The following is a 26,109-nucleotide window of genomic DNA, read 5'->3' on the forward strand; positions in this document are numbered from 1 at the left end:
AGAAATAATGATATGGACAACTAATTCAGCTAATTGCAGCGTGGAATGTGCCCATCGTCATGACTCGTTTTCTTGTCTTCATTCAAGGGAACCTGTCTGTCGCTTCTATAACCGACAAATACGAAGCAAGCACCTGGCCATCAAGAAAATGAATGAAATCCAGAAAAACATTGATGGGTGGGAAGGCAAAGACATTGGGCAGTGCTGCAACGAGTTCATCATGGAAGGCGGCTTGACGAAAATAGGAGCCAAACACGAACGCCACATCTTCCTCTTTGATGGTTTAATGATCAGCTGCAAAACCAACCACGGACAATCGCGGCTGCCTGGCTACAGCAACGCCGAGTACAGGCTGAAGGAAAAAATCATCATGAGGAAAATCCAGATTATTGATAAAGATGACACAGCAGAGTATAAACACGCTTTTGAGCTGGTGTCTAAAGATGAAAACAGCATCCTGTTCGCTGCCAAGTCTGCTGAAGAGAAGAGCAATTGGATGGCAGCTCTGATTTCCCTCCAGTATCGCAGTACTCTGGACAGGATGCTGGATTCGGTCTTACTGCAAGAAGAAAACGAACAGCCCCTGAGGTTGCCCAGCCCAAACGTCTATCGTTTTGTAGTGGAAGACTCTGAAGATAACATTGTTTTTGAGGACAACCTGCAGAGCAGGAATGGCATTCCTATCATCAAAGGAGGAACGGTTGTGAAATTAATCGAGAGGTTGACATATCACATGTATGCAGGTATCCTCTACCTTCATTACAGAGATCTTTTTTCAGGTCATGCTTGGTAACAGATGAATCCTTTTATAGTTTAGTTGGTTGAGGGTTTTTTTATAGAATCATTAACTGTTCCAGTTGGAAGAGTCCATTAAGATTACTGAGACCAACCTTCAACCTAAGATCACCATGGCCATTAAACCATGTCCCAAAGCGCCATGTCTACACGTGTCTTGAACACCTCCAGGGATGGTGTTCTACCACCTCCTGGCCAGCCTGTTCCAGTGCCTGACCACTCTTTCAGGAAAGAATTTTTTCTTAATATCCAAACTAAACCTCCCCTGGCACAATTTCAGGCCATTTCTTCTTGTTCGATCACCTCCTAGGAGAAAAGGCCAACTCCCACTTCACTACAACCTTCTTTTAGACAGATGTAGAGAGGAGTGAGGTCTCCCCCTCAGGCTTTTCCTGTCCATATTTAAATGCAAACCAAGATTTGCAGAAGAAAGAACCCTGAGCAGTGTGTGTTACCAAATCCACTGGCTTTGCTGGCAAAGTGGTAAGAAATTTTTGGATATGCAAACCCTCCCCCTGAGAAAAAGAAAGCATCAGGGTTGTAATAGAAGGCACTGGTGTGTTTCCTAAGACCATCGTGGCTAAAGCAGCGCTGTTACAGGTTGTGTGACTGTGGAGGAAGAAAAATGTTGGAGGTTGTATCTATTACACCACCTGGTCCACTGGAAGGTGTCCCTGCCCATGGCATTGGGCTTGGAGCTAGCTCATCTTAAATGTCCCTTCCAACCCAAAGTATTTTATAATTCAGCCTGCCGGTTTGTGAAGTCCCTTGGGAGAAAAGGATGCAAATCACAGTCAGCATTCTTCAGAGTTTCCTGTGAAATGCTATCACAAAACCACAGAAACTAAACCTTGAAGTAGTTGAATGTTGTTGATGCAGATGTGAGATCTTGGGTTTGGGGTGAAAGGGGACACAGAGAAGCTGAGAAATGGCTGCTGGTGGGAGTGGTGTGCAAGTTCTGTAAAACTTCTCAAATAATGATGGTCTCCTTTGTGCTTTTTACAACATTGCCTGACTTTCAAGTGAGTCTCTTTTAGAGTCACAGAGATTGGAAAAGACCTCCAAGATTGAGTCCAACCATTAAACTGGTACTGCCAAGCCCACCACTAAACCATGTCCCTCAGCACCATGTCTACATGATTTTTGAACACTTCCAGGGATAGTGACTCCATCAGTTCCCTGTGCAGCCTGTTACATGGCTTAATAAACAATTCATTGAAGAAGTTTATCGTAATGCCCAGCCTAAAGCTTCCCTGGTTCAACCTGAGGCTGTTGGTATGGAAGTCATCCATAATTGTGGGGTCCATGAGTCCCAAGTCATCCATACCTGAAATATGGTGGATTTCATTTGCCTGTAGACTTAGTTCTTTTCCTGCATGAACTGGTGTGTTTGAGTATGTGTTTGCTAGAATATCTGAGTTTTATAGCACAAGAACTTGCCATTTTAGTCTTGGGAATCTTCAATGGAAGCAATGCCTCTTGGCTTTGTGTCTGATTTTTCCAAACAGTGTTTAGAGCCAAGATTAGTAAAACCCTCTCCCTCAGCCCTAACAAGGGCATTTTCATAGAATCACAGAATTGTTTCAGTTGGAAAAGACCTCCTTGAGTCCAACCATCAACCCACCACCACCACGGCCATTGAACCATGTCCCAGGATGCCATGTCCACATGCTTCTTGAACACCTCTGGGGACGATGACTGGGCCACCTCCCTGGGCAGCCTGTTCCAATGCCTGGCTACTCTTTCCTTTCTTTTTTTTTGATGACCATCAGCATGTAGAGGGACTAATCAGCGTACTGTAGGTTGGAGTTGGCATATAAGGCTCTGCATTCATACAGTCACATCAAGGAAGACCCCAGTTGAAACCAGGATACCATCAGGGGTGTAGGTGCAGAGTTAATAAACTCATGAATTTCAATCACAAGCCACCATTAGTAGAATCATAAAACCATAAAATGCTAGGGGTTGGAAGACACCTCCAAAGATCATTGATTTGAAGCCCCTGCAAAGCAAGATCACTAAAGACAGGTCACACAGGAACATGTCCAGGCAGGTTTTGAAGATCCTTAGAGAAGCAGACTCCACAGCTTCTCTGGGCAGCCTGCTCCAGTAGAACATTGTTTGCGTTTTCTGTTTTACTGGGAACGTCATTTGCAGAAATAAATGTCCAAAATAATACAAAGGAACCTGCACAGGTCAGAGAGAAGAGTGGCAGCCTTCATTTTAATAACAAAATGACAGCATGGTGGGGGTTGGAAGGCACCTCTGAGGAGTTAAAAAAATCAGCTAAATTAATTGCTTATATCAATATTTCTTTGCCCTAAATATCACCAAATCCCAGCACGGCAGGGGGTGGAAGGGACATCTGGAGATCACATAGCCCAACCTCCATGCTAAAGCTGAGTCACCCACAGCAGCTTGCCCAGGATCACACTGTTTTTGGAATCTCTCCAGAGCAGGAGACTCCACAACTTCTCTGGGCAGCCTGCTCCAGGGCTCCAGCACCCTCACAGCAAAGAAGTTTTTCCTTAAGGATAAAATTAAGCATTTTTTCTTATAAGAGGATTACAGATCTTGTCTGCAGAGCAGAGATACAACCTACCTGTTCAGTGGTGAGAAGATGATTGACTTTTAAAACATCACAAATTGTGCTGAAGAGGGAGTGTAGATGTGAGGTGAAAGCAGAACAGGCTAGCCCAGGAGTGGGGTGCAAACTCAGCAGCATTACCACAGAATGAGAGCACCATTACTTTGAGCTAGCAAACACATTCCCATATATGGATCCTTTAAAAATGGTGAGCAGTGCTCTGCAGGGGATTTAAACCTTATTAAAAGCAGTGTTTGTCTTAATCTTTAGTGGGTTTATTAGAAGAGATTCACTGCCCACATCTTGATGGCTGCTGATACAAGCTACCTGCTTATAGCAGATTCAAGACTACTTGCAGAGCTGCAAGAAAAAAGAACCTCCCATGTGACTGAATCTCCTAAACATCTTTGAGAGGGAGGTGGTGGAGTCACCATCTCTAGAGGTGTTCAAGAAATGCAAGGACAAGGCATTTCAGGACATGGTTTAATGGCCATGGTGGTCTTAGGTTGAAGGTTGGTTTCGATGATCTTGGAGATCTTTTCCAGCTGGAGTGATTCTGTGATTCCAACAACCCAAAATTCACAGTTCTGAGTGAGCACATGCATTTCTCTAGGTCTAGTTTTCTGGGATTTCAGGCTTAGTTTGCTCCTAGGCAGCTCTGGAAGCATTGTCTGGTATCCTGACACAGGAGCAGTGTCTGGCCTCTGTTAACTGTTGTGAGAGGGTTTGCTGCAGGGATCATAGAACCATGGACTGGTTTGAGTGAGAAGGAACCTTTCAAGGTCATCTATTCCAGCTCCCCCTGCAGTCAGCAGGGACATCTGCAGGTTGTTCAGAGCCCCAGACAAACTTCCTTGGAATGATTCCAGGGATGGGTCATCACTACCTCCCTGGGCAACCGTGGCCAGAGTCTTGCCACCCTCAGCGTCAAAAAATTCTTCCTTTTATCCAGCATGAATCTGCTCTCTTTGAGGTGACTCATCACCCTTTGTCATGTTATAACAGTTCCCAGTTCATCCACTTCTTTCCTACTGGCCCCTCTAAGACCACCAGAAGGTCTCCCTGGACCCTTCTCTTCTCCAGGCTGAACAACCCTGATTTTCCCAGCCTGTCCTCACAGCAGAGGGCTTCCAGCCCGCTCATCATTGCTGTGACCTCCTCTGGCCCCACTCCAACAGGTCCAGGTCTCCTGTGCCAAGGACTCCAGAGCTGGCCCCAGCACTGCAGGTGGGGTCCCAGCAGAGTGGAGCAGAGGGGCAGAATCCCCTCCTGCCCATCAGCCCTGGATATGGCTGGCCCTGGGCTGTCAGTGCACAGCACCCCCAAGTTCTTCTCTTCAAGGCTAATTCTTAGTGTTAAGATTAGGACCAGCCTTGATGGCTCACAGCAGATAAATTTGTTTATCAGGCTGCTTCTTCACACTCTTAAGATACTCTGTACAAGAGGTTGGAATTAAAAGAGATTAAGGGAACAATATTTTTCCTTTAATACATCAGAGGAGGCCCAATGAAATGCTGGTAGCTTGCAGGTAGGCACATCCCATGGTAGCACACTACCACAGCAGTCACAAACAGCAAGATGGAAGTGTGGTGGCATGTAGAGATGCAACTTCTTGAAGTGCTGCATTTTGTGAGACCTTTCTGCTTGTCATGTTTCCCACCTGGCTGGTCAGCAGAGGGTAGTTGTGTGCTGCAGTGGCGTGGCTAGGGCAGGGGTGCAGTCTCCACTGCTGTCTTACCTTTTAAGAAAGGTGAGACAAATGTCTTATTGAGTTGGTAAAGGTGTTTTTGATGTCCAGAGAGTAAGGCAGCTTGGTTCTACCGTATCTGCTTTGTCTTTGTGAAAGCATGGAATAGTTGTAGGTTCAAGGAGTGTGAGCCATTCTTTGTGCCAAGAGTAAGAGACAGGTTTTGAGAGAACATAGTGTGTGTAGTGAATCATTTCCCAGGGAAAGTGCATCAAAGAACCAAAAATTTCACAAGCAGTATGATTTCTGGTATTTTTCAAAGCAGAGCACTTGACATAGTACCTTTGTGTATTTTCTGCACTGAAAGCTTTACCTGTGAGTATTTTACACCTGGTATTTTAAAAGTCCATTTTATTATTCTGTCTTCACAGATCCTAATTTTGTACGTACCTTCCTTACCACCTACCGCTCCTTCTGCAAGCCCCAGGAGCTGCTGAGCTTACTGATTGAAAGGTAAGTGGTGGTCATCCTTTCTGAAGACACTGAATATTTACCTGCTCCTTTGCTGCTTGCAAGGCTTCTCAGTGCTATGTGGCACATGCTGCAGTCAAGTTCATAAACCAGTAACTTCTAACACAGGACACAGTGACGCAAGTTTCTAATGGGTGTGTCCTTCTCCCAGCTACTTTTAGTACCTGAAGGGGCCTGCAAGAAAGCTGGGGAGGGACTTTTTACAAGAGCTTGTAGTGATAGGATGAGAGGGAATGGATTGAAGCTGGAAGAGGGCAGATTTAGACTGGGTCTTAGGAAGAAGATCTTTACATTGAGGGTGGTGAGACACTAGAACAGGTTGCCCAGGAAGGTTGTGGATGCCCCTTCCCTGGAGGTGTTCAAGGCCAAGCTAGATGAGGCCTTGAGCAGCCTGGTCTAGTGGAAGGTGTCCCTGCCCATGGCAGGGGGCTTGGAATTAGCTGATCTTGAAGGTCCCTTCCAACCCAAACCATTCTGTGAATTCTATGATTACCAATTGCCAAACCTCTCACACTGGAAATAAATGTCTCCAGTCACTCCAGTAACTCCAGATCTCTTTCAAAGTCATAGAAATGGTGCTCTACCCAGTGATGAAAAACATTTAATATCCTGAGGAAGGAGGAAAAAAACCCAAAATGTTATGGTTTGTTTTTCTGAGGCTCATCCCAGGTAATCACTCAATGACACACTACCAAGTGGTTGACAACTATCAAAATACAGAGGGGGCAGAATAAAGACCAAACATGTCATCAATGACTACAGAAGTCCTCAAGTACTTAAAACCTAATTTCCCACTCTTAGTGTATGTGGTATAGTGGTTTAAAACTTCCCTACAGAATGCTTTATTACAAGCATACAATGGTGGAGTCACTGGACCTGATGGTGTTCAAGAAATGTGTGAAGATGGCACTTTGGGACATGGTTAATGGCCATGGTGGTCTTAGATTGATTGCTGGACTTGATGATCTCAGAGGTCTTCTCCAACCCAAACAATTCTATGATTCTGTAATGCTATTTTTGAGGTGGTTTTGGAAAACACCAAAAATCAGATAACATGGCAGGGGGGTTGGAACTAGATGGTCCCTTCCAACCCAAACCATTCTATGAATCTATGAACTAGTTACCTGAGTTAAGTTTGTAGCTAGAGCACTTGGTGTACCTCAGCTGTGGGGTGGCAATGTTTTGAACTGCTCAACTTGATCATGAGAGTCTAAGAATAGATGCAAATACGAACAGAAATGCTCTAAGCAGTTAGTTTGGAAAACAACAGACTCTAAAGTAAATACCATTTGAATACAACATGATAAAGCCGCTCTTAAGCTCTCTTTTAATCTTCACTTAATCAAGCTAGCAGGTAGTTAAAAACCGTCTATCCCAGTCTAGACATCTTGTGATGACCAGAGAGCTGGTGAATTATCAGGGTGAGACCTGGGTGTGTTAATGCATAGCCAGGGGAGGAGGCAATTCCAGGCAAACTGGATATGAGATGAGTGCTTCAGTTTCACTGTGCTGACTGTTTTTTTTAATGCAGCTGCTCTTCATGTCCTACATGAAAGGGCTGCATTTTTATCTTAATTGCCATCAGTTTTTTGGTGCTTTTTTTTCTTCATAGGTTTGAAATCCCTGAGCCCGAGCCTACTGAAGCAGACAAGCTGGCCATTGAGAAAGGGGAGCAGCCCATCAGCGCAGACCTGAAGCGATTTCGCAAGGAATACGTCCAGCCAGTCCAGCTCAGGTTTATTTGCTTTGAAATCTGTTCTCTTCAAGCCAGCTTCTAGTTTGCTGATTATATGGTGACCCCAGAGGCAGTAATCTCTTTTGGAGACTGCTGTGCTGTCAATCAGGGACTTATCACTGTCTGCAACTAGCCTAATATCCCAAACCATGTTCTGATTAGTCAGACTGACTTCTGTTGTTGTTGCAATTGCACTTTGCTTCTCACCACCCACAGGAATACTGGATGGCTGCTATGTAAAGTGGCTGTGGGTGAGAGATGTACAACTGAAAGTGTTTCTGACTGCCTTTTGAATGGCTTCCTTGTTCACAGGCCTTGTGAGGATAGTTCCTCTGTTTCCATTTTTTTCTCTGCTGGCATTTTACTCCCTTTCCCAGCCCTGTGAATGTATTTGCACACAGACAGGAAGACTCTGATCTGTGCTGCACATTGCAACAGGCTGTAGTGAATCTTCAAGGTCTTGCTGACCAAGCTAGCTTGGGGAATAATTAAGTGTTTCTGGCATGAGTGAGGCTAATTGTTTCCCTGATAAGGGATCAAGCTAGGAGGCGACACAGATCACAACCGATACTTGCTAGAATAACTTCTATTCATTAAAGTGTTTTTAATAGTAGCGTCAAGATGTTACTATTTATGGCAAATAACTCTACCCACAGTACCCTCACTTACTGCCTTGCCACACACAGTCACAGAAGCATGAACTGCTGGGGGGTTGGAAGGGATCTCTGGAGATCATCCAGTCCAACCCCCCTGCTAAAGCAGCTTGCCCAGGATCACAATGTCCGGGTGGGTTTGCAATCTCTCCAGAGGAGCAGACTCCACGACCTCTCTGGGCAGCCTGCTCCAGGGCTCCAGCACCCTCAAAGTAAAGAATATTTTTCCTTATCTTCAAATGGAACCTCCTGGGTTCCAGTTTGTGCCTCTTGCCCCTTGTCCTGTCACTAGGCACTGCTGAGAAGAGTCTGACCCCATCTTCTTGCCCTTCCTAACCACACCCCACTCCACTGAGCATTGAGAAGATCCCTTCTCAGACTGCTCTTCCCCAGGCTGAGCAGCCCCAGGTCTCTCAGCCTTTCCTCCTCACAGAGATACTTCAGGCCTCTTATCTTTATAGCCTTTACTGAACTCTTTCCAGTAGTTCCCTGTCTTGAATTTGGGAGCCCTGAACTGGATCCAGTCCTCCATCTGTGGTCTCAGTAGGGCAGAGGAGAGGGGCAGGAGAATCTCCCTCAACCTCCCAGGCACACTCTTCTTAATGCACCCCAGGAGACCATTGGCCTCCTGGCCACAAGAGCACCTTGTGACCTTGTTGTGCACCAGCACTCCTAGTTGCTTCTCCATAGGTCAGCCTCTCACCTGTACTGGAGCAGGGGGTTATTCCTCCCCAGGTACAGGACCCTACATGCAGAGTCATTCGTAGCCTGCTGTTTGGAACAAGAGCAGTTTGAGTACTCAAAGTGAAGGGTTATACTGACATGCCAGTACCTTCAAGGTAGCTGTTCAGAAAGTCATTGTTTTCATCAGACACTTGTGTGCACATTATCTGTGTGTTACTGTAGTCTTTGTCAGTATACAGCCACCACCACCTCCCTGGACATGATTGAAGTTAAAGAACCTTGATGTAACCTTGGTACTGGTGTGTGCTCTGGCCTTGTACAGATTTATCAGGCCCTTGGTGTTCTCAGTTTATCAGCCCCTGTGGGTTCAGCAGGACTAGTCTCCAGAGTTATCAGTTCCTGGAAAAGCTTCACATGCCTCTCAGCACATATTTTAGCTTGCTGTTTTCTGGTAACTGTTTCTGCATCCATCCAGAGGGCCTTTAGATCCTCTTCCTAGGAACTCACACAGTAGGCTTCTGTGACAGAACTGGTTCAAGACTTTATATGTTGATGGGGTTTTTTAGTTGCTATTTTTTATTGCTTTCTCTGATAGCTAGGCTGGACGTTGTATCTTCCTACAGAGCTGCTGCCACAGTGCCACTGCCACAGCTGAGCAGGACAAGTGTTTACCAACAGCTGGGACTTGTAGAAAAGCTGGAGGCAGCAATTTACCATTCTTACTGTTAACTTTCAAACCAGTTTAGCACTGTTGCCCTCATGTTATTGTTGAGCTACGCTTGAAACCTGTGTCCCATTCCAAAGTTTCCACCCTCTCATTGTGGTTTCTGGTTTCTTTCCTTGGTTGAGAGATTAGGATACCTTTCATCATGACAGCTACACTTTGATGTCTGATTTCACAGAATCATTTTGGCTGGAAAAGAACTTCAAGATCAAGTGCAACCGTTACCTAAGTCAGTTACCAAGGCTGGTGCTAAGCCATGTCCCTCAGCACCACATCTCTGCATCTTTTAAACACCTCCAGAGATGAGGGTTCAACCAACTCCCTAGGCAGCTTGTCCCGGTGTTTGAGAAACTTTTCAGTGAAGGAGGTTCTTTTAATACCCAACCTAAACCTCCCCTGGGTTGTTTCTTCAGGCTGTGTTTGGTTTGCTCAGTCCCTTACTGACACCTGATTGATAAAACGTGGTTTAAAGCTGCTGCTTAACACAAACTCTTCTCTGGCTTATTGAATTTAGGAGATACTACATTTGTCTAGTAGCTTGAAACTCTTAACTGTCTTAGAGCTAAAAATAATTCCCTCAATTTGAGCTGTTAGTTTGGCATGTCCAGCATTTTCTAAATTCCAGTGTTTTTAACAACTTCAGAGAGAGCTGGGATTTGGGAAGATGGTGGAGAATGTGAAGTTGCTCATCCCTCTGTCCTTTCTTTCCCTCCTCACCTCATAGAAAATGCTGTGGACTTGCTGTGCAGTGCACAGGCCTGGAAATGCTAACATCTTCAACTAACTAAACACATGTGAGGTCATGAGAAAGAGGAGGTGCTAAGCTGGAAATCAGTCAGCAGCAGCAGACAATCTTTCTTGCTCTTTCAGTATGACTACCATGGCATCTCAAAGGCAAAGACTGATTAGATAAGATCCTGTACTCCTGTTGTTGGGAACTTGTTTCAAAAGATCACTCCTTTTGATGATGAGAATCTGTCACTAATTTCCAGCCTAAATGGTTTGCTTGGGTAGCCATTCTTTCATGTATTCATCTTAGACACTGGGAAGAAGAGAGCTATTTAATTCTCCTTGTATTCACTTAGAGCATCCTTCATTTGACTCAGCTAAACCAGCCAGCTTCTCGAGTGCTCTGATTCACAGCAGACTGGCAGATGACAATCAGTTGTCTTGTCCTGTCCCTCTCAGGTGTTGTTTCCCCAACTCTACAGGGATGAAGCCACCGTAACCAGTAGTCTGAAACACAATTAGCAGTGGTTTACCTTAATAACCTGAGCTGCAAAAGTATGGGGGAGTTCAGCAGCACTCTGCACTCAGCTGGGCCACTTCTGCAAAGGTGGTGGTGCAGGACTAACCATATCTTGCTGTAACCATTCTTCTCCACTGAGTTTGAGGCCATGGGCTCTCCTTTAACCCCATCATCCTGTCCTGCCTGTCAGATTGGCACAGGGGAAATCTCTTGTTTTCACTGACTTAAGAGATTTTTGCTCACTCTTCAGTTAAGGTCCTGTTGTGCTCCCCAATAAATCAAAGTTCTAAGGCAGTGGCTCAACTTGTTTACCTGAAGAACAGGCAAACCAGCTTTTTATTCTGATATGCTCGAGAAGGCAGAAGAGCAGCTGTAATTCACTTTTAGAGGCTTATTTGTTTGTTGTCTGTTTAAGAAAGCTCAGAGAAAAAGGAAGACAGAGTTTAGTGTTATCCTTAAAAGGAAGCACTGCATCTGGTACAGCCTTTTGTGTAATTAAAAGGATGTAAAAGTAGGGCAGTAGATTAGCAACAACATCTAAGCTGAAATTTGTGCATAAGAAAGAACTGTGGACGTGTGTCTTAGCAAATGAAAGATCCTAATTAGCTTTTTTGTAACATCTTTGGTTTTTTCTCTCCTTCCTCAGGATATTGAATGTTTTTCGTCACTGGGTAGAGCACCATTTCTATGACTTTGAAAGAGACCTGGAGCTACTGGAGCGACTGGAGACGTTTATTTCCAGCGTAAGAGGTATGCTCATTGGTGGTCATAGAAGTCACAGTATGGTTTGGGTTGGAAAGGACCTTCAAGATCATCTAGCTCCAAGCCCCCTGCCATGGGCAAGGACACCTTCCACTAGACCAGGTTGATCAAGGCCTCATCCAGCTTGGCCTTGAACACTTCCAGGAAGGGGGCATCCACGGCCTCCTTGGACAGCCTGTTCCAGTGTCTCACCACCCTCACTGTAAAGTTCTTCCTAATATCCAGTCTAAATCTGCCCTCCTCAAGCTTCAGTCCTGTTCTTCCACTACTGGGTACAATCTGATCTCTTCCTGACAGGACTGAGGCATGAGTATGTCTTTACAAACATGAGTAACGTTAATGTCTTTAATTGAGCTGCTTATGAGACTCTCCTTTTAATAATCAAGTTTTGGCCTAGAGCCTAAGGAGCTACCAAACATTACTTCAAGCATTATTATATTTACCTTAAGTAGATTTACTTCTGGACAGTAATATTCATCCTTGCCTTACTCTGTAATTTGTATTTTCACCTTCCTCCTCCTTGTGTTGTATTGGTAGAGGATTCCTTCCCTTTGGTTACTGAGACTCATTACTTTCCATCTCCTATTTATTGAAAGTTCCAGCTGAAAATCATTACCTTTAGCAGAGCATAATTGACCCATTGGGTATTGCTTCCTCTGGAGCAGTCCCTTACATACTGAAACAGAATCCTAGTGTGGTGATGTTTGGAAGGGACCTGTGGAGATACAAAGTCCAATACCCCTACTAAAGCAGGGTCATTCACAGCATCTTCCCCAGGACCACAGTGTCCAGGTGGCTTTGGAAGCTCTTCAGAGGAGACTCCACAGCTTCTCTGAGCTGCACAGAAGCTTCTCCTCCTGTTCAGATGGAAGCACATGGGTTCCACTTTGTGCAATATGACTATCACTGGGCACCACAGAAAAGAGTCTGGCCCTATCCTCTTGGCCCCCACCTTTTAGCTCTTGCTGAGCATTGGGAATGTCCCCTCTCAGGCTACTCTTCTCCAGGCTAAACAGCCTCAGAGATGCCCTCCTCACAGAGATGTTCCAGTTTCCTCAGCAGCTTCGGAGCCTCCACTGGACTCTGCCTGGTAATTCCCTGTCTCTCTTGAACTGAGGAGCCCAGAACTGGACCCAGTCCTCCAGCTGTGGCCTCACTAGGGCAGAGGGGGATGAGAAACTCCCTCAACCTGCCACACTCTTCTGAATGTACCTGTGCTACAGATGAGCAGATATTTTTGGCAGCCTGTGAAGAAAGGAAAAATGTTACACAAAGTCACTGGATCAGAGGTTGGAAGAGACCACCTGTCCTTCTAGAGCAGGGCCACCTAGAGCAGGTCACACAACAGCACATCCAGGCAGGTTTTGAATGTCTCCAGAGTAGGAGGCACCACAACCTCTCTGGGCAGCCTGTTCCAGGGCTCTGTCACCCTCACCTTGAAAAAGTTTTTCCATATGTTCACATGGAACCTCCTATGCTTTAGCTTGCACCCATTGCTCCTTGTCCTATCATTGGACATCATTAGGGAGAGCCTGGCTCTGTCCTCCTGACACTCACCTTTCACATATTTATAAACATTAATGAAGTCACTTCTCAGTCTCCTCTTCTCCAAGCTGAAGAGCCCCAGCTTCCTCAGCCTTTCCTCAGAAGGGAGATGTTCCACTCCCTTCAGCATCTGTGTGGCTCTGCACTGGACTCTTTCAAGCAATTCCCTGTCTTTGAGCTGGGGGCCTCAGAACTAAGGGGTGTTGGTTAATCAGTTTTAATTATTCTGGCAATTCTAGATTTACTTTCCAGGTTGGCTGGACCATTGGGCACTATAATTCTGAGACAAACTCAGAGAATGACAGTTTATCTTTTGCAGAGGTCTCCATGCTAACCATTGCTGACCAGAAAGGAATAATTCCATTTTAACTGGTCTCCTAAAAGCTATTTATCTTGAACTGCTAAAGGTACTTTCCATCTTGTCCACTAGAAATGTTGCACTGACACTGTAAATGTGTATTTCTCTAATCATAGAATCGTTAAGGTTGGAAAAGACTTCATAAGCTCATCACGTCCAACCTTCTACCCAACATCTGCCATACACTAGGGCAGCACGTGGCAAAGATGTCACTTGTAGCTTGTTATTTTTAGTTCTGAGTAGATGAAGCTAGAAGTCAAAGTGGAGATGGTTGCAGATTGAGGGGGAAAAGTAAAATGCAGTGTATGCAGAGTCACTTTTTTCTACTGAGAACTGACAGTGGATGTACTTAAAGGCAGCTGGGCACCCAGAAATTCATGTACATGTGTATTTCCCAAGAGATACAGGTGCAAGAACCCATCAGAGGAAAAAACAGGGAACTTACAGATGTACCTGCAGGATTTGCCTGCAGGATTTTGAGAGCATGTACAGTTCTGGGAGGGTTTAGTGTATTACTGAAAATAGTTTAAGTTGGTATTTAAAAAAAGAGGGGGGTTGTGGTTTCTGTTTTGCAGGGAAATCCATGAAGAAGTGGGTGGAATCAATTGCTAAAATCATCAAGAGGAAAAAAGCTCAAGCCAATGGAATTAGTCACAACATCACCTTTGAGAGCCCACCTCCCCCCATCGAGTGGCACATTTGGCGTGTTGGGCACAGCGAGACCTTGGACCTCATGACTCTGCACCCCATAGAAATTGCACGGCAGCTGACACTGCTGGAGTCTGACCTCTATAGGTAAGGATGGAAATAATCCAGGGCTTTTTTGGAACCAATACACATCTTTTTTTTTTTCTTTTATCTTTTTTTTTTTTTTGAGTATTTGAGCAAGAAAGAGTTTTAATTCATAGGATCAGTCAAAAGCAAGTCCCCTTGACTTCCAGAGTTTATGGAAAGAGGCCCTCAGATTGGTATCAAAATATGCAAGGAGGGGGAAATAAAAGGTTGTTTTATCTCCATCTCAGACTTCAGACAAGATAAGCACAGGAAGGACACTAAAATACTATGAGTAGATAATTGTCCTCTTCTTAAAACAAACTTAGTGTTATATTAATAAAAAAATTTCTGTTGCATCACATAAAGAGCACGCAAAAGGATCTCCCTTCCTTTACAGCTGTGTAGCTAAAGCTCTTCTCTTAATGTTCTTTGCATATAACCATAGCACTGATCTGTCAAGGTCCTCTCATCTAATTGTGAAGAGGTTTTTTTGGTCTTGTACCGTAGGTGCTCTGCCATTTCCCAGCTCTCTTGTTACCTGTGATAAATAGAGCTGATCTCAATATGAGAGCTAGGTGTTGCTGGGTAGAAATTCTCTAAGGCCTTACAAAGCTCCTTTTGTGCTTCAGGGGCAGCAGGGGTTTTTTTCTTGAAACAAGCCATTTTTTCAGCAGGTTGCTCAAAGTACTTCAACTTCATATTGTAACTGTCTTTAAGATGCTTTCTTACGCTTTCAGGAAATTAAACTTACTCCTTTGTCATTTTCTTATCTGAAAACGCTTATTAAAAAATGCCAGTTTCAGTTAAGATAAAAAATGTATTTCCTTCTATAGTCAAAACACTCGACAAAAAGCTATTTTAAGTAACTGTTTTTGCAGTGGATTGGGTTGGATGTGTGAAATATCAAGTTGTGATTAAGGGAAGAAATAATCTTTTAATGCAAACGGTGAGCATACTGTTATTATTCATCCTGAGCATTCTTCTGCGCCTTACTTTGTCATTATCAGGGCAGTGCAGCCTTCTGAACTCGTGGGGAGTGTGTGGACTAAAGAAGATAAGGAAATTAACTCCCCAAATCTCCTGAAAATGATTCGTCATACCACAAATCTCACTCTTTGGTTTGAAAAGTAAGTACAGGTGGTGACAGTGCAGTGGCATTAACTCCTTCTGAGGTGCAGAGAGAAGTGTGTTCCTGACCCACCTGGTGGATGTGGGAAAGGTTGTTGATGTAGTCTGCCTGGACTTCAGCAAGGCCTTTGACACCATTCCCCACAGCAAACTCCTGTCAGCTAACCAGGCTTGGACAGCAGCACTCTGTGCTGGGTTAGGAACTGGCTGGAGGGCCGAGCCCAGAGAGTGGTGGTGAATGGTGCCACATCCAGCTGGAGGCCAGTTGCTAGTGGTGTCCCCCAGGGATCAGTTCTGGGGCCCATCCTGTTCAGTCTCTTTATTGATGATCTGGATGAGGGCACTGAGTCAGTCATCAGTAAATTTGCAGATGACACAAAGTTGGGAACAGGTGTTGGCTGGTTAGAAGGCAGAAGGGCTCTCCAGAGGGACCTTGACCAGCCAGGCAGATGGGCAGAGTCCAACATGATGGCACTCAACAAGTCCAAGTGCTGGGTGCTGCACTTTGGCCACAACAACCCCATGCACAGCTACAGGCTGAGGTTGGAGTGGCTGGAGAGCTGCCAAACAGAAAGGGACCTGGGGGTGCTGATTGACAGATGGCTGAACATGAGCCAGCAGTGTGCCCAGGTGGCCAAGAAGGCTAATGGCATCCTGGCCTGCATCAGGAATAGTGTGGCCAGCAGGAACAGGGAAGTCATTGTGCCCCTGTACTCAGACTGGTTAGGCCACACCTTGAGTCCTGTGTCCAGTTCTGGGCCCCTCAGTTTAAGAAGGACATTGAGACACTTGAACGTGTCCAGAGAAGGGCAACAAGGCTGGGGAGAGGCCTTGAGCACAAGCCCTATGAGGAGAGGCTGAGGGAGCTGGGATTGTTTAGCCTGGAGAAGAGGAGGCTCAGGGGAGACCTTATTGATGTCTACAACTACCTGAAGGTTGGTTGTAGCCAGGAGGGGTTTGGTCTCTTCTCCCAGGCAATCAGCACCAGAACAAGAGGACACAGTCTCAAGCTGCACCAGGGGAAGTTTAGGCTGGAGGTGAGGAGAAAGTTCTTCGCAGAGAGAGTTGTTAGCCATTGGAATCTGCTGCCCAGGGAGGTGGTGGAGTCACCATCCCTGGAGGTGTTCAAGAGGGGATTGGACATGGCACCTGGTGCCATGGTCTAGTAGTCATGAGGTCTTGGGTGACAGGTTGGACTTAATGATCTTTGAGGTCTTTTCCAACCTTATTGATTCTATGATTTTGTGATTCCTCTTGTGTCAGTTCTGTTGACTCCAATCTTGAGGTGGTTGCAGGGTATTACAGGAATTTGTTTTTGGATGAAGGATGCATTCTCTGCCTATCATATATGCTCCCTCTTCTACAAGAAGGACACTGAAGTGCTGGAGCAGGTCCAGAGAAGGGCAAAATAGCTGGTGAGGGGTCTGGAGAACAGGTCTGGTGAGGAGCAGCTGAGGGGACTGGGGTTGTTCAGCCTGGAGAAAAGGAGGCTTCTAGTTCTCAACAACTCCCTGAAAGGAGGTTGGAGTGAGGTTGGGATCAGTCTCTTCTCCCAAGGAACAAGTGACAGGGCAAGAGGAAATGGCCTCAAGTTGTACCAGGGGATATTTAGGTTGGATATTGGAAGAAATTTCTTCCCTGCAAGGGTTCTCAAAGACAGGAACAGTCTGCCCAGGAAGGTGCTTGAATCCACATCCCTGGAGATGTTTAAAAGATGCAGAGATGTGGTGCTGAGGGACATGGTTTAGCACCAGACTTGGTAGAGGTAGAGAATGATCTTAAAGGTCTTTTCCAGCCTAAACAGTTCTATGATTCTTGAGACAAGATTTATTTCCAGCTATGTCCACTCGGTCAGCACTACTCCTGCTTAGATTTCTACAGTGCATCAAAAGGTGTTTTTCCATCTCTGATGAAAGTACCAGATTCTGACTCCTTGTCTTAGTCTCTCTCCCTTCTTTGAGGTGATGAAGTGCTTCTGAGGACATGGCCAGTGTCCACTCGCCTAACCTTGCAAGTTTAGAATGCTGCTGTAGGTACATTGGCATGATGAGAGTCATCCTTCCTGGGTCTTGCTTTGGGTTTGCTTGATTATTTTACAGGATATGCCAACACCTTTCTTGGCTTTCCAACTTGAACATATGTAAGCTGTGATTACATCAATTTCTACTTGAGATTCTTGAGAGAGAGCCAAAATGTGCACACTGGATGTATTGCACAGATTAGCTTTGGTAGCTAGCAAGCTGTCAGGTTTTATTTCTCTGTCTTTCTCAAGTCAACATCTTGTTTGATTAGGTGCATCGTGGAAACCGAGAACTTCGAAGAGAGAGTGGCTGTGCTGAGCAGGATTATAGAAATCCTGCAGGTTTTCCAGGATCTGAATAATTTCAATGGTGTCTTGGAGATTGTCAGTGCAATGAACTCTGTGTCAGTGTACAGACTAGATCACACGTTTGAGGTAAGCTTGGGGCATTGCTCTTGGGAAAAAAACAGGAAGAAACCCCCAGAAATGCATCACACACTTCTGAAGGGAAATCCATAGTGTCCATATTGCACTTAACACCATGGAAGAAAAGAAGTGAATTATTTATGAGAAAAGACAGGAGGTGGGCTGGGTGCCTCAGAGGGTTTGTGATGGGAAGTGGAGCTTCTCAGCAGGTGGGGTTTTTCCAGCTCAAAACACCATGGCCAGTTGATGTTGTTCCTTATCTCTCTGAAATGAGCCCTTTACTTCAGTGTAACATTTTATGGGTATGGAAGAGAAGGATTCCAGGGCTGATAACTGTGGACTGGAATCTTTACAGTAAGGGTGGTGAGACACTAGAACAGGTTGCCCAGGGAGGCTGTGGACGCCCCCTCCCTGGAGGTGTTCAAGACCAGGTTGGATGAGGCCTTGGTTTAGTGGAAGGTGTTCCTGCCAGTGGCAGGGGTGTTGGAACTAGATTATCTTGAAGGTCCCTTCCAACCCAAACCATTCTATGAATCTATGACTATTTTAACAGCAGCATTTCCACCTATCAAAAAATAAAGTGAGGGTAGAAGGGCAGGGGGTGGGGATAGTTAAAACTCAGTTCCAGCTGATCATAAGTTTTCTTGGATGAGAGAGCCTCAAAAAACTGAGAGTATCTGAGGCAGAACCAAATACCTGTTGAGACCAGCAAGATGGGCAGTAGGAAGCGAAGCAACTCCACAAGTAGTGACTGGTTTTTGCTTGCCAAGGAAACTAAATGCCTAGGATTTAGCAGCAGAGCCTCCCTCTACTAAAAGAGAAGCAGCACCATGAATAAAATGTTTAGAGATTTGTATATCTTTGAAAGAAGACAATACAAGGCCTTTAAGGTAAATTCAAAATTAAATGTTTCATGTTTGTTAAGCTTAAAGGCGTGGATTATCCTTGTAGGCTTGACAGACAAAACAATAGCCTGTTTACATAGCCTCCTAATTCACAGGGCTAAACCCTTGGACTGAGAGTGCTGCAGTCCAGAGCAAACCATTTACAAAAGGAAGTCGTTCAAACCTGAATTTCAGTTCCTAAGGTTTGCTAAGAGAGCAGGCAAATTGCCTTGATTTTGCTGATCATTCTACTGAGAAGATTTGCATCCTTGTTATTTTGGGTTTTTTCCTTTAACAATTTAGGCTCTACAGGAAAGAAAAAAGAGAGTTTTGGATGAAGCAGTAGAATTAAGCCAAGATCATTTTAAAAAATACCTAGCTAAGCTCAAGTCAATCAACCCACCCTGTGTGCCTTTCTTTGGTAAGTAACACCAGGGCGCAGGCTAACACTGTCTGAACTGTCCATCTTGAATTTGATGCAGATGTGTTGAAATGTTGAAATATTGCTTGAAATGTTCAGGTCTCTGTTTAATTTCTTCTTTTTTTTCCTTTTGAATATTGTACGTCCTGGTGGGACAAAAAATTCACCATGAGCCAGCAATGTGCTCTTGGCCAATGGTCACCTGGGGTGCATTCAGAAGAGTGTGGCCAGAAGGCCAAGGGGAGTTCTCCTCCTCTGCTCTGCACTAGTGAGGCCACATCTGGAGTACCATGTCCAATTCTGGGTTTCCCAGTTCAAGAGAGACAGAAAACTACTGGAGAGATTCCACTAGAGGCTACAAAGGGGCCTGGAGCATCTCTGTGAGGAGGAGAGGCTGAGAGAGGGGCTGTTTAGCCTGGAGAAGAGCAGCCTCAGAAGGGATCTGACCAATGCTCAGCAAGAACTGAAGGGGGGGGGGGGTGGTGTCAGGAGAATGGAGCCAGACTCTTTTCAGTGGTGCCCAGTGACAGCCCAAGGAGCACAAGGCACAGTTGTGGAATCCAGGAGGTTCCATCTGAACTGGAGGAGAAACTTGTTTGCTGTGAAGGTACTGGAGCCCTGAAGCAGGCTGCCCAGAGAGGTTGTAGAGTCTCCTGTAGAGAGATCCCAAAACCACCTGGACATTATGATCATGGGCAAGCTGCTGTTTGCTTTAGCAGGGGGGTTGGACTGGATGATCTCCAGAGGTCCCTTTCAATCCCCATCCTGCTGGGTTTCTGTGTGTTGTGACTGAATTCCTAGGTTTGTGGTGGTTTTAGAATTTAGTGTCTTCTTACATGCACTTATTTTTCTAGTTTAGTATAGAGCTCACTGGTGTTACAATGGTTTGAATATTGCCTTGGTTTAACACTGCCTGCGTGCTAGTGATCTAATTATGGTGATACCTGAAGATGTATTTTTCCAAGCTCAGGGTCTCATGTTAAGGGAATAAAACATTTTCTTTCTACAAGAAATGGAATTAAATGGAACTTTAGAAAACACTTCTTTGTTTTTCAGGAATATACCTAACAAATATTTTGAAGACAGAAGAAGGGAATCCTGACTTTCTTAAAAGACAAGGGAAAGAGTTAATTAACTTCAGTAAGAGGAGAAAAGTGGCTGAAATTACAGGAGAAATTCAGCAGTATCAAAATCAGCCTTACTGTTTACGGATAGAGCCAGAAATTCGGGTAAACAAACATTCAATAACTCTTTGGGGAATATGAGAGAGAAAGGAATGTATAGTCCAAAAAAGTTTGTCAGATAATCTTCTAGTACTGGACCTAATCTTGCATGAGCAGTGACCATCAGAAGAAGGGGGAACAGTGGCTTGTAGACAACAAAGCATCACCACTCAGGACGTAGTAGAAGTGGAGACTTATTTGTTTGGACTCCATATTCTGAGTCTTGTTCATCCCCTTATGGTTCTGCAGCCTGGTATCAGTGAGATTTTAGCAACAAACCAGAATGAAGAAGAGATACTGACTGAAACCCAGAGCTTTTTAGGAGAAGAATCAGTTGCCCTTAACCTAAAATGCTCTGTACATGCCTGGTCTGTTTAGCTCTGTCATTCTGTAATGACACCTCTGACCAAAACCTCCTGACCCAGCTAGTGGTGTGGACACGTCTCAATCTCAGCTAATCAACAGCAGCATGCAGGAAGCAACAAAATTGGTTACCTGAGGAATTAATTGGGCAATAATACTGCTGTTTAGAATGTGAATTGCATTGTGTGTTTAATGGCTGTGGACATGGCTGCAAAGGGTTTAGGAGATGGTCCTAAGCCAAGAAGTACGTTAAGTTCAAGGTCATGGCAGTATTTGTGCTGAAAAAAAACAAATGCAAAACATTGCAGGTCACCCCTCAGAGATTCTGACTGCTGCCAGAGCAGCTATACAAGACTGTCAAGCCTTCAGGTAGCTTTGCCCCATCCCATGCCCTTGGGGCCAGTCTTGTTCTAGCCATGCCTTCCCTCCGGCCCTTGTGGCAGTGCCAGACTCCAACTCTGTCCCTACCTCTGGCCTTCCTCCTTTCATCTTTTATCCCCTCCCGTTCTTCCTAGTTACTGATCACATCCAAAACACCTCTGAGAAGTGCCACTGGAGTAACCTTTGCTTCCACTGCTGTATCATCTGTATTCTGCTGCTTCCCAAGTCTGGGGTGTTCAGGATGCTCTTAACATGGCCTTTAACACCGCTGTGCTGTGCATGATTCACTGGTCAAAAATATTAGCAAGCGGTGTACACAAGAGTCTTAATTTACCATGTCTGGTTATTTGACACAAGGTCATTCTTTCACCTCATGAAACTTCCTGTGAATGTGATTATTTCTTAAATTGGGTTGTTTTATATCTGTCTCAGGGAGTGGTTTGCTCTGTTTCTCTGGAAATAATCTTCCTGATAGCGAAAAACTTAATCCTAGATTTAATCCTAGATTTTTAATGTTAATTATGAGCATTTCATTAAAATTCAGTGTATCTACTTACTGCTTAAATATTCTTGATGCTTGTTTCATGTAGAAATTCTTTGAAAATCTCAATCCCATGGGGAAGATACCAGAGAAAGAGTTTACAGATTACCTGTTCAACAAGTCATTAGAAATTGAACCTCGGAACTGCAAGCAACCGCCTAGATTTGTAAGTAAACCTCCTGCACTTCAGACAGCTAAAACCCACCAGCCACTACGAGAAAGAATGCTTAGTTAACTCAGGAAGCCATCTGGATTTCCTTCACAATTCTGTTGAGGTTTTCCTGCAACACTTGGTTTAAAAATACTTTCATTTCAGATGTTTGCCACTACTAAAAATCTTTGGCTCCTTTTAGGATGAACATTTTCCAGCCTGAAATCCTGCTGTTGAAATTTGAGGTTCTTACCATGCAGTCACTTGCTAGCATATGTAACAACATTTCTCACTTCACAGTACCGAGATCCATTCTAAATGTGTTAAGTTTTCTTTAATTAGAAATTGACTTCTGTTTTTATTGTGTCTAAATATTTTTGCCTCGTTGCAGAAACTGAAGGATTGACAGGGTGCAGCCATTTGCTGAACAAAATTTAGCTCATTTCAAAGGAAGAGGAATTTTGTTTCTTTAAAACAAATGGCTGCTGGAGCTTGGGCTTCTTTGCTTCTTTTTTAAGCAGAAAACCACTTTCTAGAACGCTTGTGTCTTCTGAGGAGTTGTAGACAGCTCTGCTTTTTGGGAGAGCTGTAAATAATCTTGGAAATCTGTCAGAAGAACGAACAAGACACTACAAGTATGGGGAGGAAATGACAAATGACTGTCATTTTGGAAAAGTGCTGGTTGCAGTAATTGCTCTGAAATTTATTTATTTTTTTAATGGAATTGGTTTTGGATGGAGAAGATCTTTAACATCATTGAGGCCAACCATTTTATCTAATTCTACCAAGTTTGGTGCTAACCCGTGCTCATCACTACCACATCTCTGGGTCTTTTAAACACCTCCAGGGTTTGGGATTCAATCATCTCCCTGAGGAGCCTGTTCCTGTGTTTGAGAACCCTTTCAGTGAAGTTTCTCCTTGTGTCCAACCTAAACCTACCTTGGCACAACTTGAGGCCATTTCCTTTTGTCCTATCACTTGTTCCTTGGGAGAAGACACCTTGCTCCAACCTTCTTTCAGCAGCTGTAGAGAGCCAGAAGGTCTCTCCTCAGCTCCGTTGTCTCCAGGTTGAACAGCCCCAGTTCCCTGAGCTGCTCCTCGGTGTCCATACTGCCAGTCTCAGTTAGCTGGGCAGGAATTCTTTACAGTTCATGATTTCCAACTAAACATTCTTCTTGGGATTTCAGGAAAGTCCATTTCTGAGCACCGCAATGTGGTGGAGTTGTGCATACCACCATAGAATGGGAATGTAATTCACCTTTAACTGATCTGGCTTTGATGTGTGCTGTGTTACACTTGAGCCTAATGAGGCTTGTCCCATTCACACCAGTGACCTGTGTTAAGAGTAGTGTTCTGACTACCCCAGAGGATGTAGACAACATGCATCTGAGTGTGGCCTTGATCTTGGCCATGTGTAGGGGCCTGGTGACTTGCTGTGGTAGAAGCATGCCTTACTGTGATGTTGTGAGGCTCTTCTGCAGGCCTGTACTGGAACTTACAGAATCATAGAATTGTTGGGGTTGGAAAAGACCTCTAAGATCATCAAATCCAACCATAAACCTAACACCATCATGGCCATTAAACCATGTCCCCAGGTGCTATGTCCACATGTTTCTTATCACCTCCAGGGATGGTGACTCCACCACCTCCCTGGGCAGCCTGTTCCAGTGCCTGGTCACTTTTGCAGGAAAGACATTTTTCTTAATACCCAACCCAAACCTCCCCTGGTGCAATTTCAAGCCTTATCTCTTTCCTTATCACTTGATACTAGGGAGAAAAGACAGACCCCAAGATTGACACAGATCTCTCTCCCACATTTGTGACTTGCTCTTCCTTGTGTTTCATCCTGATCTGAAACTTGACTCTTTGTTCTTCATTGCTTTGAAAAACAATAAATTAAAAATTGCTAATCTGGGAAAGAAACCTTTATTAATCTGCCCCCATAACTTTCCAGTAAACTCCTGCTGTATATGTAACACCAGCCTGTACCTCAAGTCAGTTTTAGAAAGGCTGTACCACCTCTCAAGGTGTATTTGCTAAGTACTGATTAAGATATCTCACAGAGAGTTTGGCAGTTCTTCGATCTGAAATGTCAGCAGCACTAACCAGCTGTACTTCCTCCAGCCTAGAAAAACAACCTACCCCCTGAAATCTCCTGGGATAAGGCCCAATACCGGCAGACATGGCTCCACCTCTGGCACCTTGAGAAGTCATCCACTGCCACTCGAAAAGGAACCCAGTAAGATAAGTTTCAGTAGAATCACTGAGGCAGAACATGAAACAACAGCATCAGCACCAACTTCTCCAAACACGCCGTCCACGCCGCCGGTGTCGGCTTCTTCAGAGTTCAGCGTGTTCCTAGACATCGACCTCAACAGCTCCTATGGTAAATGGGCACAACATTCTAACAACCCTTGTCACTGTCCCTCAGCCTCCCAAAATATATTGGTGTGTAAGCCAGCCTTGTGAAAAAAAGTGCTGCAAAATTTAGTTGTGGACTATGAAGTTTGTAGAATCACAGAATTGTTTGGGTTGGAAAAGACCTTTCAAGATCATGAAGTCCAGTGATCAATCCAACACCATCGTGGCTGCAAAACCACATCCCAGAGTGCCATGACCACACATTTCTTGAACACCTCCAGGGATGGTGACTCCACCACTTCCCTGGGCAGCCTGTTCCAATGCCTGACCACTCTTACAGAAAGAAATTTTTCCTAATACCCAACCTAAAACTCCCCTGGCACAATTTCAGGCCTAATAGGAAGAAGAAGCCAATCCCCACCTCACTCCAGCCTCCTTTGAGGGAGTTGTTGAGAGCAGTGATGTCTCCCCTTAGCCTCCACTTCTCCAGACTAAACAATCAAGTTATCATGTCAGTAGTTTGGTGTAAGGAGGTAACTAAGAAGTGCCATTTCTGGTCATTTTGCCTGCTGGAGCTGAGGCAATATGTTACAGGAGATGTCCCCATGAAGCATTGCTGTGCAGGGGCTCTGCTACATAGAAGGAAAAGGTGCTAAGGATCTGGCATCCACACCAGTGTGTGGTTTTGGATTGGTCCTATGAACATGATTCTAGTTTGATTGCTTTTGAAGGGAATCCTGGCTGTGTGTTTGAAGTGTAAACTGAAGCATCAGCAGTGGGGACAGTCAAGGCACTCAGCCCCCAAACACAGTCTTGATTAAAAAAAGGACACTAATAGTTCCTAAGTGACACTACCAGATGCACTGATAATGCTCACAAGCTTTGCTTGTAGCTGTGAGCACCTCCTTATTCTTGAAAGCAGCATGTGACAGGTTTCAGTTCTGCTCCATGGAGGCCGTGGAGTTGGCAGGTAGGGTAAGCCTAGTGCAGGGGACAAAAGTGATAAATGCTGAGGGTGTTTGGGCTGAAGGGGATGTGAACAACAATGTGGTCATGCCAGAACAGAGTAGGATAATCACAAAATCACAAACCAGTAGGAGTGGGAAGGGACCTCTGGAGATCATCCAGTCCAACCCTGCAGGGGCACCCACAGCTGCTTGTCCAGCATCACAATGCCCAGGTGGCTTTGGAATCTCTTCAGAGAAGGAGACTCCACCTCTGTGGGCAGCCTGCTCCAGGGCTCCAGCACCTCATGACAAAGACGTTTTTCCTTATCAAGTTTATAATGAATTCCCAGCATAACTCCCAATCTCTAGTTCAGGAGGTCATGGTGATTGTTGAGGTCATTCACAAGCACACATCACGTGCTGCTGTGTGGTTGTTCTGTCAGGAAGGTCTTTAATGGATTCTTCTTTTAACAGGTAACAACAGCATCTTTGCTCCAGTCAGCTTGCCCCAGTCAAGTGAGTACAGTAACCCTGTTAAATGTTTCATTTCACTCTGCTTTTCCTGCTTTCAGGAATGGGAATTAAAATCTGAAAGGAAACTTTGGGCTGCATTTGTTAGGGCTCTGAGAGGAATTTTTGTGCAGGTTTTCTATCACATGTCCAGTAGGGAATGTAAAGTTTCGAAACTGTCAGGTTTAGTTCTGGTTTGGTGTTTTTCTCCCAGGCTCTAGTGTGATTCTGCTTCTACTTTGAACGTCCTTGATGATTGTTTTCTTTGACCGATGCTACAAAGGAACCAACTTGATAAATCTGTGTTACTGCTTAGTGTTCTGGTTTGGGGGAAGAGGAGGTACTTTGTATACCACAGCTGGGAGGAGTGTCCTGTATTCATCTGTGTTTCCAGCTTCTCTTCTTACTCCCTTTACTCCAGGCCTTTACAATTCTTCTTAATAATTTGATTGTTATTTCAAACTGGAAAAGCACAGGGGCCTAACATACTGATCCAGAGCTCTATCCACTTCTGAGGGACAAAGCAAAGGTGTGACAAAAGTCACAAACACAGCTCAAGGGGTTGTGTTGTTTCTTGACTTCAAGGATTTTTTTTTCCCCCATGTAAAAAGCAAAGACTAGAAATGCCCTAAAATGCTCTAAGAGTTAATGTCATCAATCCAGAGTATA

General features: G+C 44.7%; 1 protein-coding gene across 1 annotated transcript in view; it reads left to right on the forward strand.

The window, feature by feature from the left end:
- Positions 1-26,109, forward strand: part of SOS2 (SOS Ras/Rho guanine nucleotide exchange factor 2) — a 73,113-nt gene that overhangs the window by 44,709 nt on the left and 2,295 nt on the right. Inside the window, exons 10-21 of the mRNA XM_068149133.1 lie at positions 88-743; positions 5,501-5,582; positions 7,213-7,335; positions 11,292-11,395; positions 13,886-14,105; positions 15,092-15,211; positions 17,505-17,667; positions 18,846-18,963; positions 20,020-20,192; positions 21,521-21,637; positions 23,747-24,008; positions 25,405-25,446. Coding sequence (XP_068005234.1) covers positions 88-743; positions 5,501-5,582; positions 7,213-7,335; positions 11,292-11,395; positions 13,886-14,105; positions 15,092-15,211; positions 17,505-17,667; positions 18,846-18,963; positions 20,020-20,192; positions 21,521-21,637; positions 23,747-24,008; positions 25,405-25,446 — 2,180 coding nt within the window. The remainder of the gene's footprint in view (positions 1-87; positions 744-5,500; positions 5,583-7,212; positions 7,336-11,291; positions 11,396-13,885; positions 14,106-15,091; positions 15,212-17,504; positions 17,668-18,845; positions 18,964-20,019; positions 20,193-21,520; positions 21,638-23,746; positions 24,009-25,404; positions 25,447-26,109) is intronic.

The sequence above is a fragment of the Melanerpes formicivorus genome, unplaced genomic scaffold (genome assembly GCF_026170545.1).
Source record: "Melanerpes formicivorus ecotype bairdi unplaced genomic scaffold, bMelFor1.0.p_v2 SCAF_17, whole genome shotgun sequence".
NCBI lineage: Eukaryota > Metazoa > Chordata > Aves > Piciformes > Picidae > Melanerpes > Melanerpes formicivorus.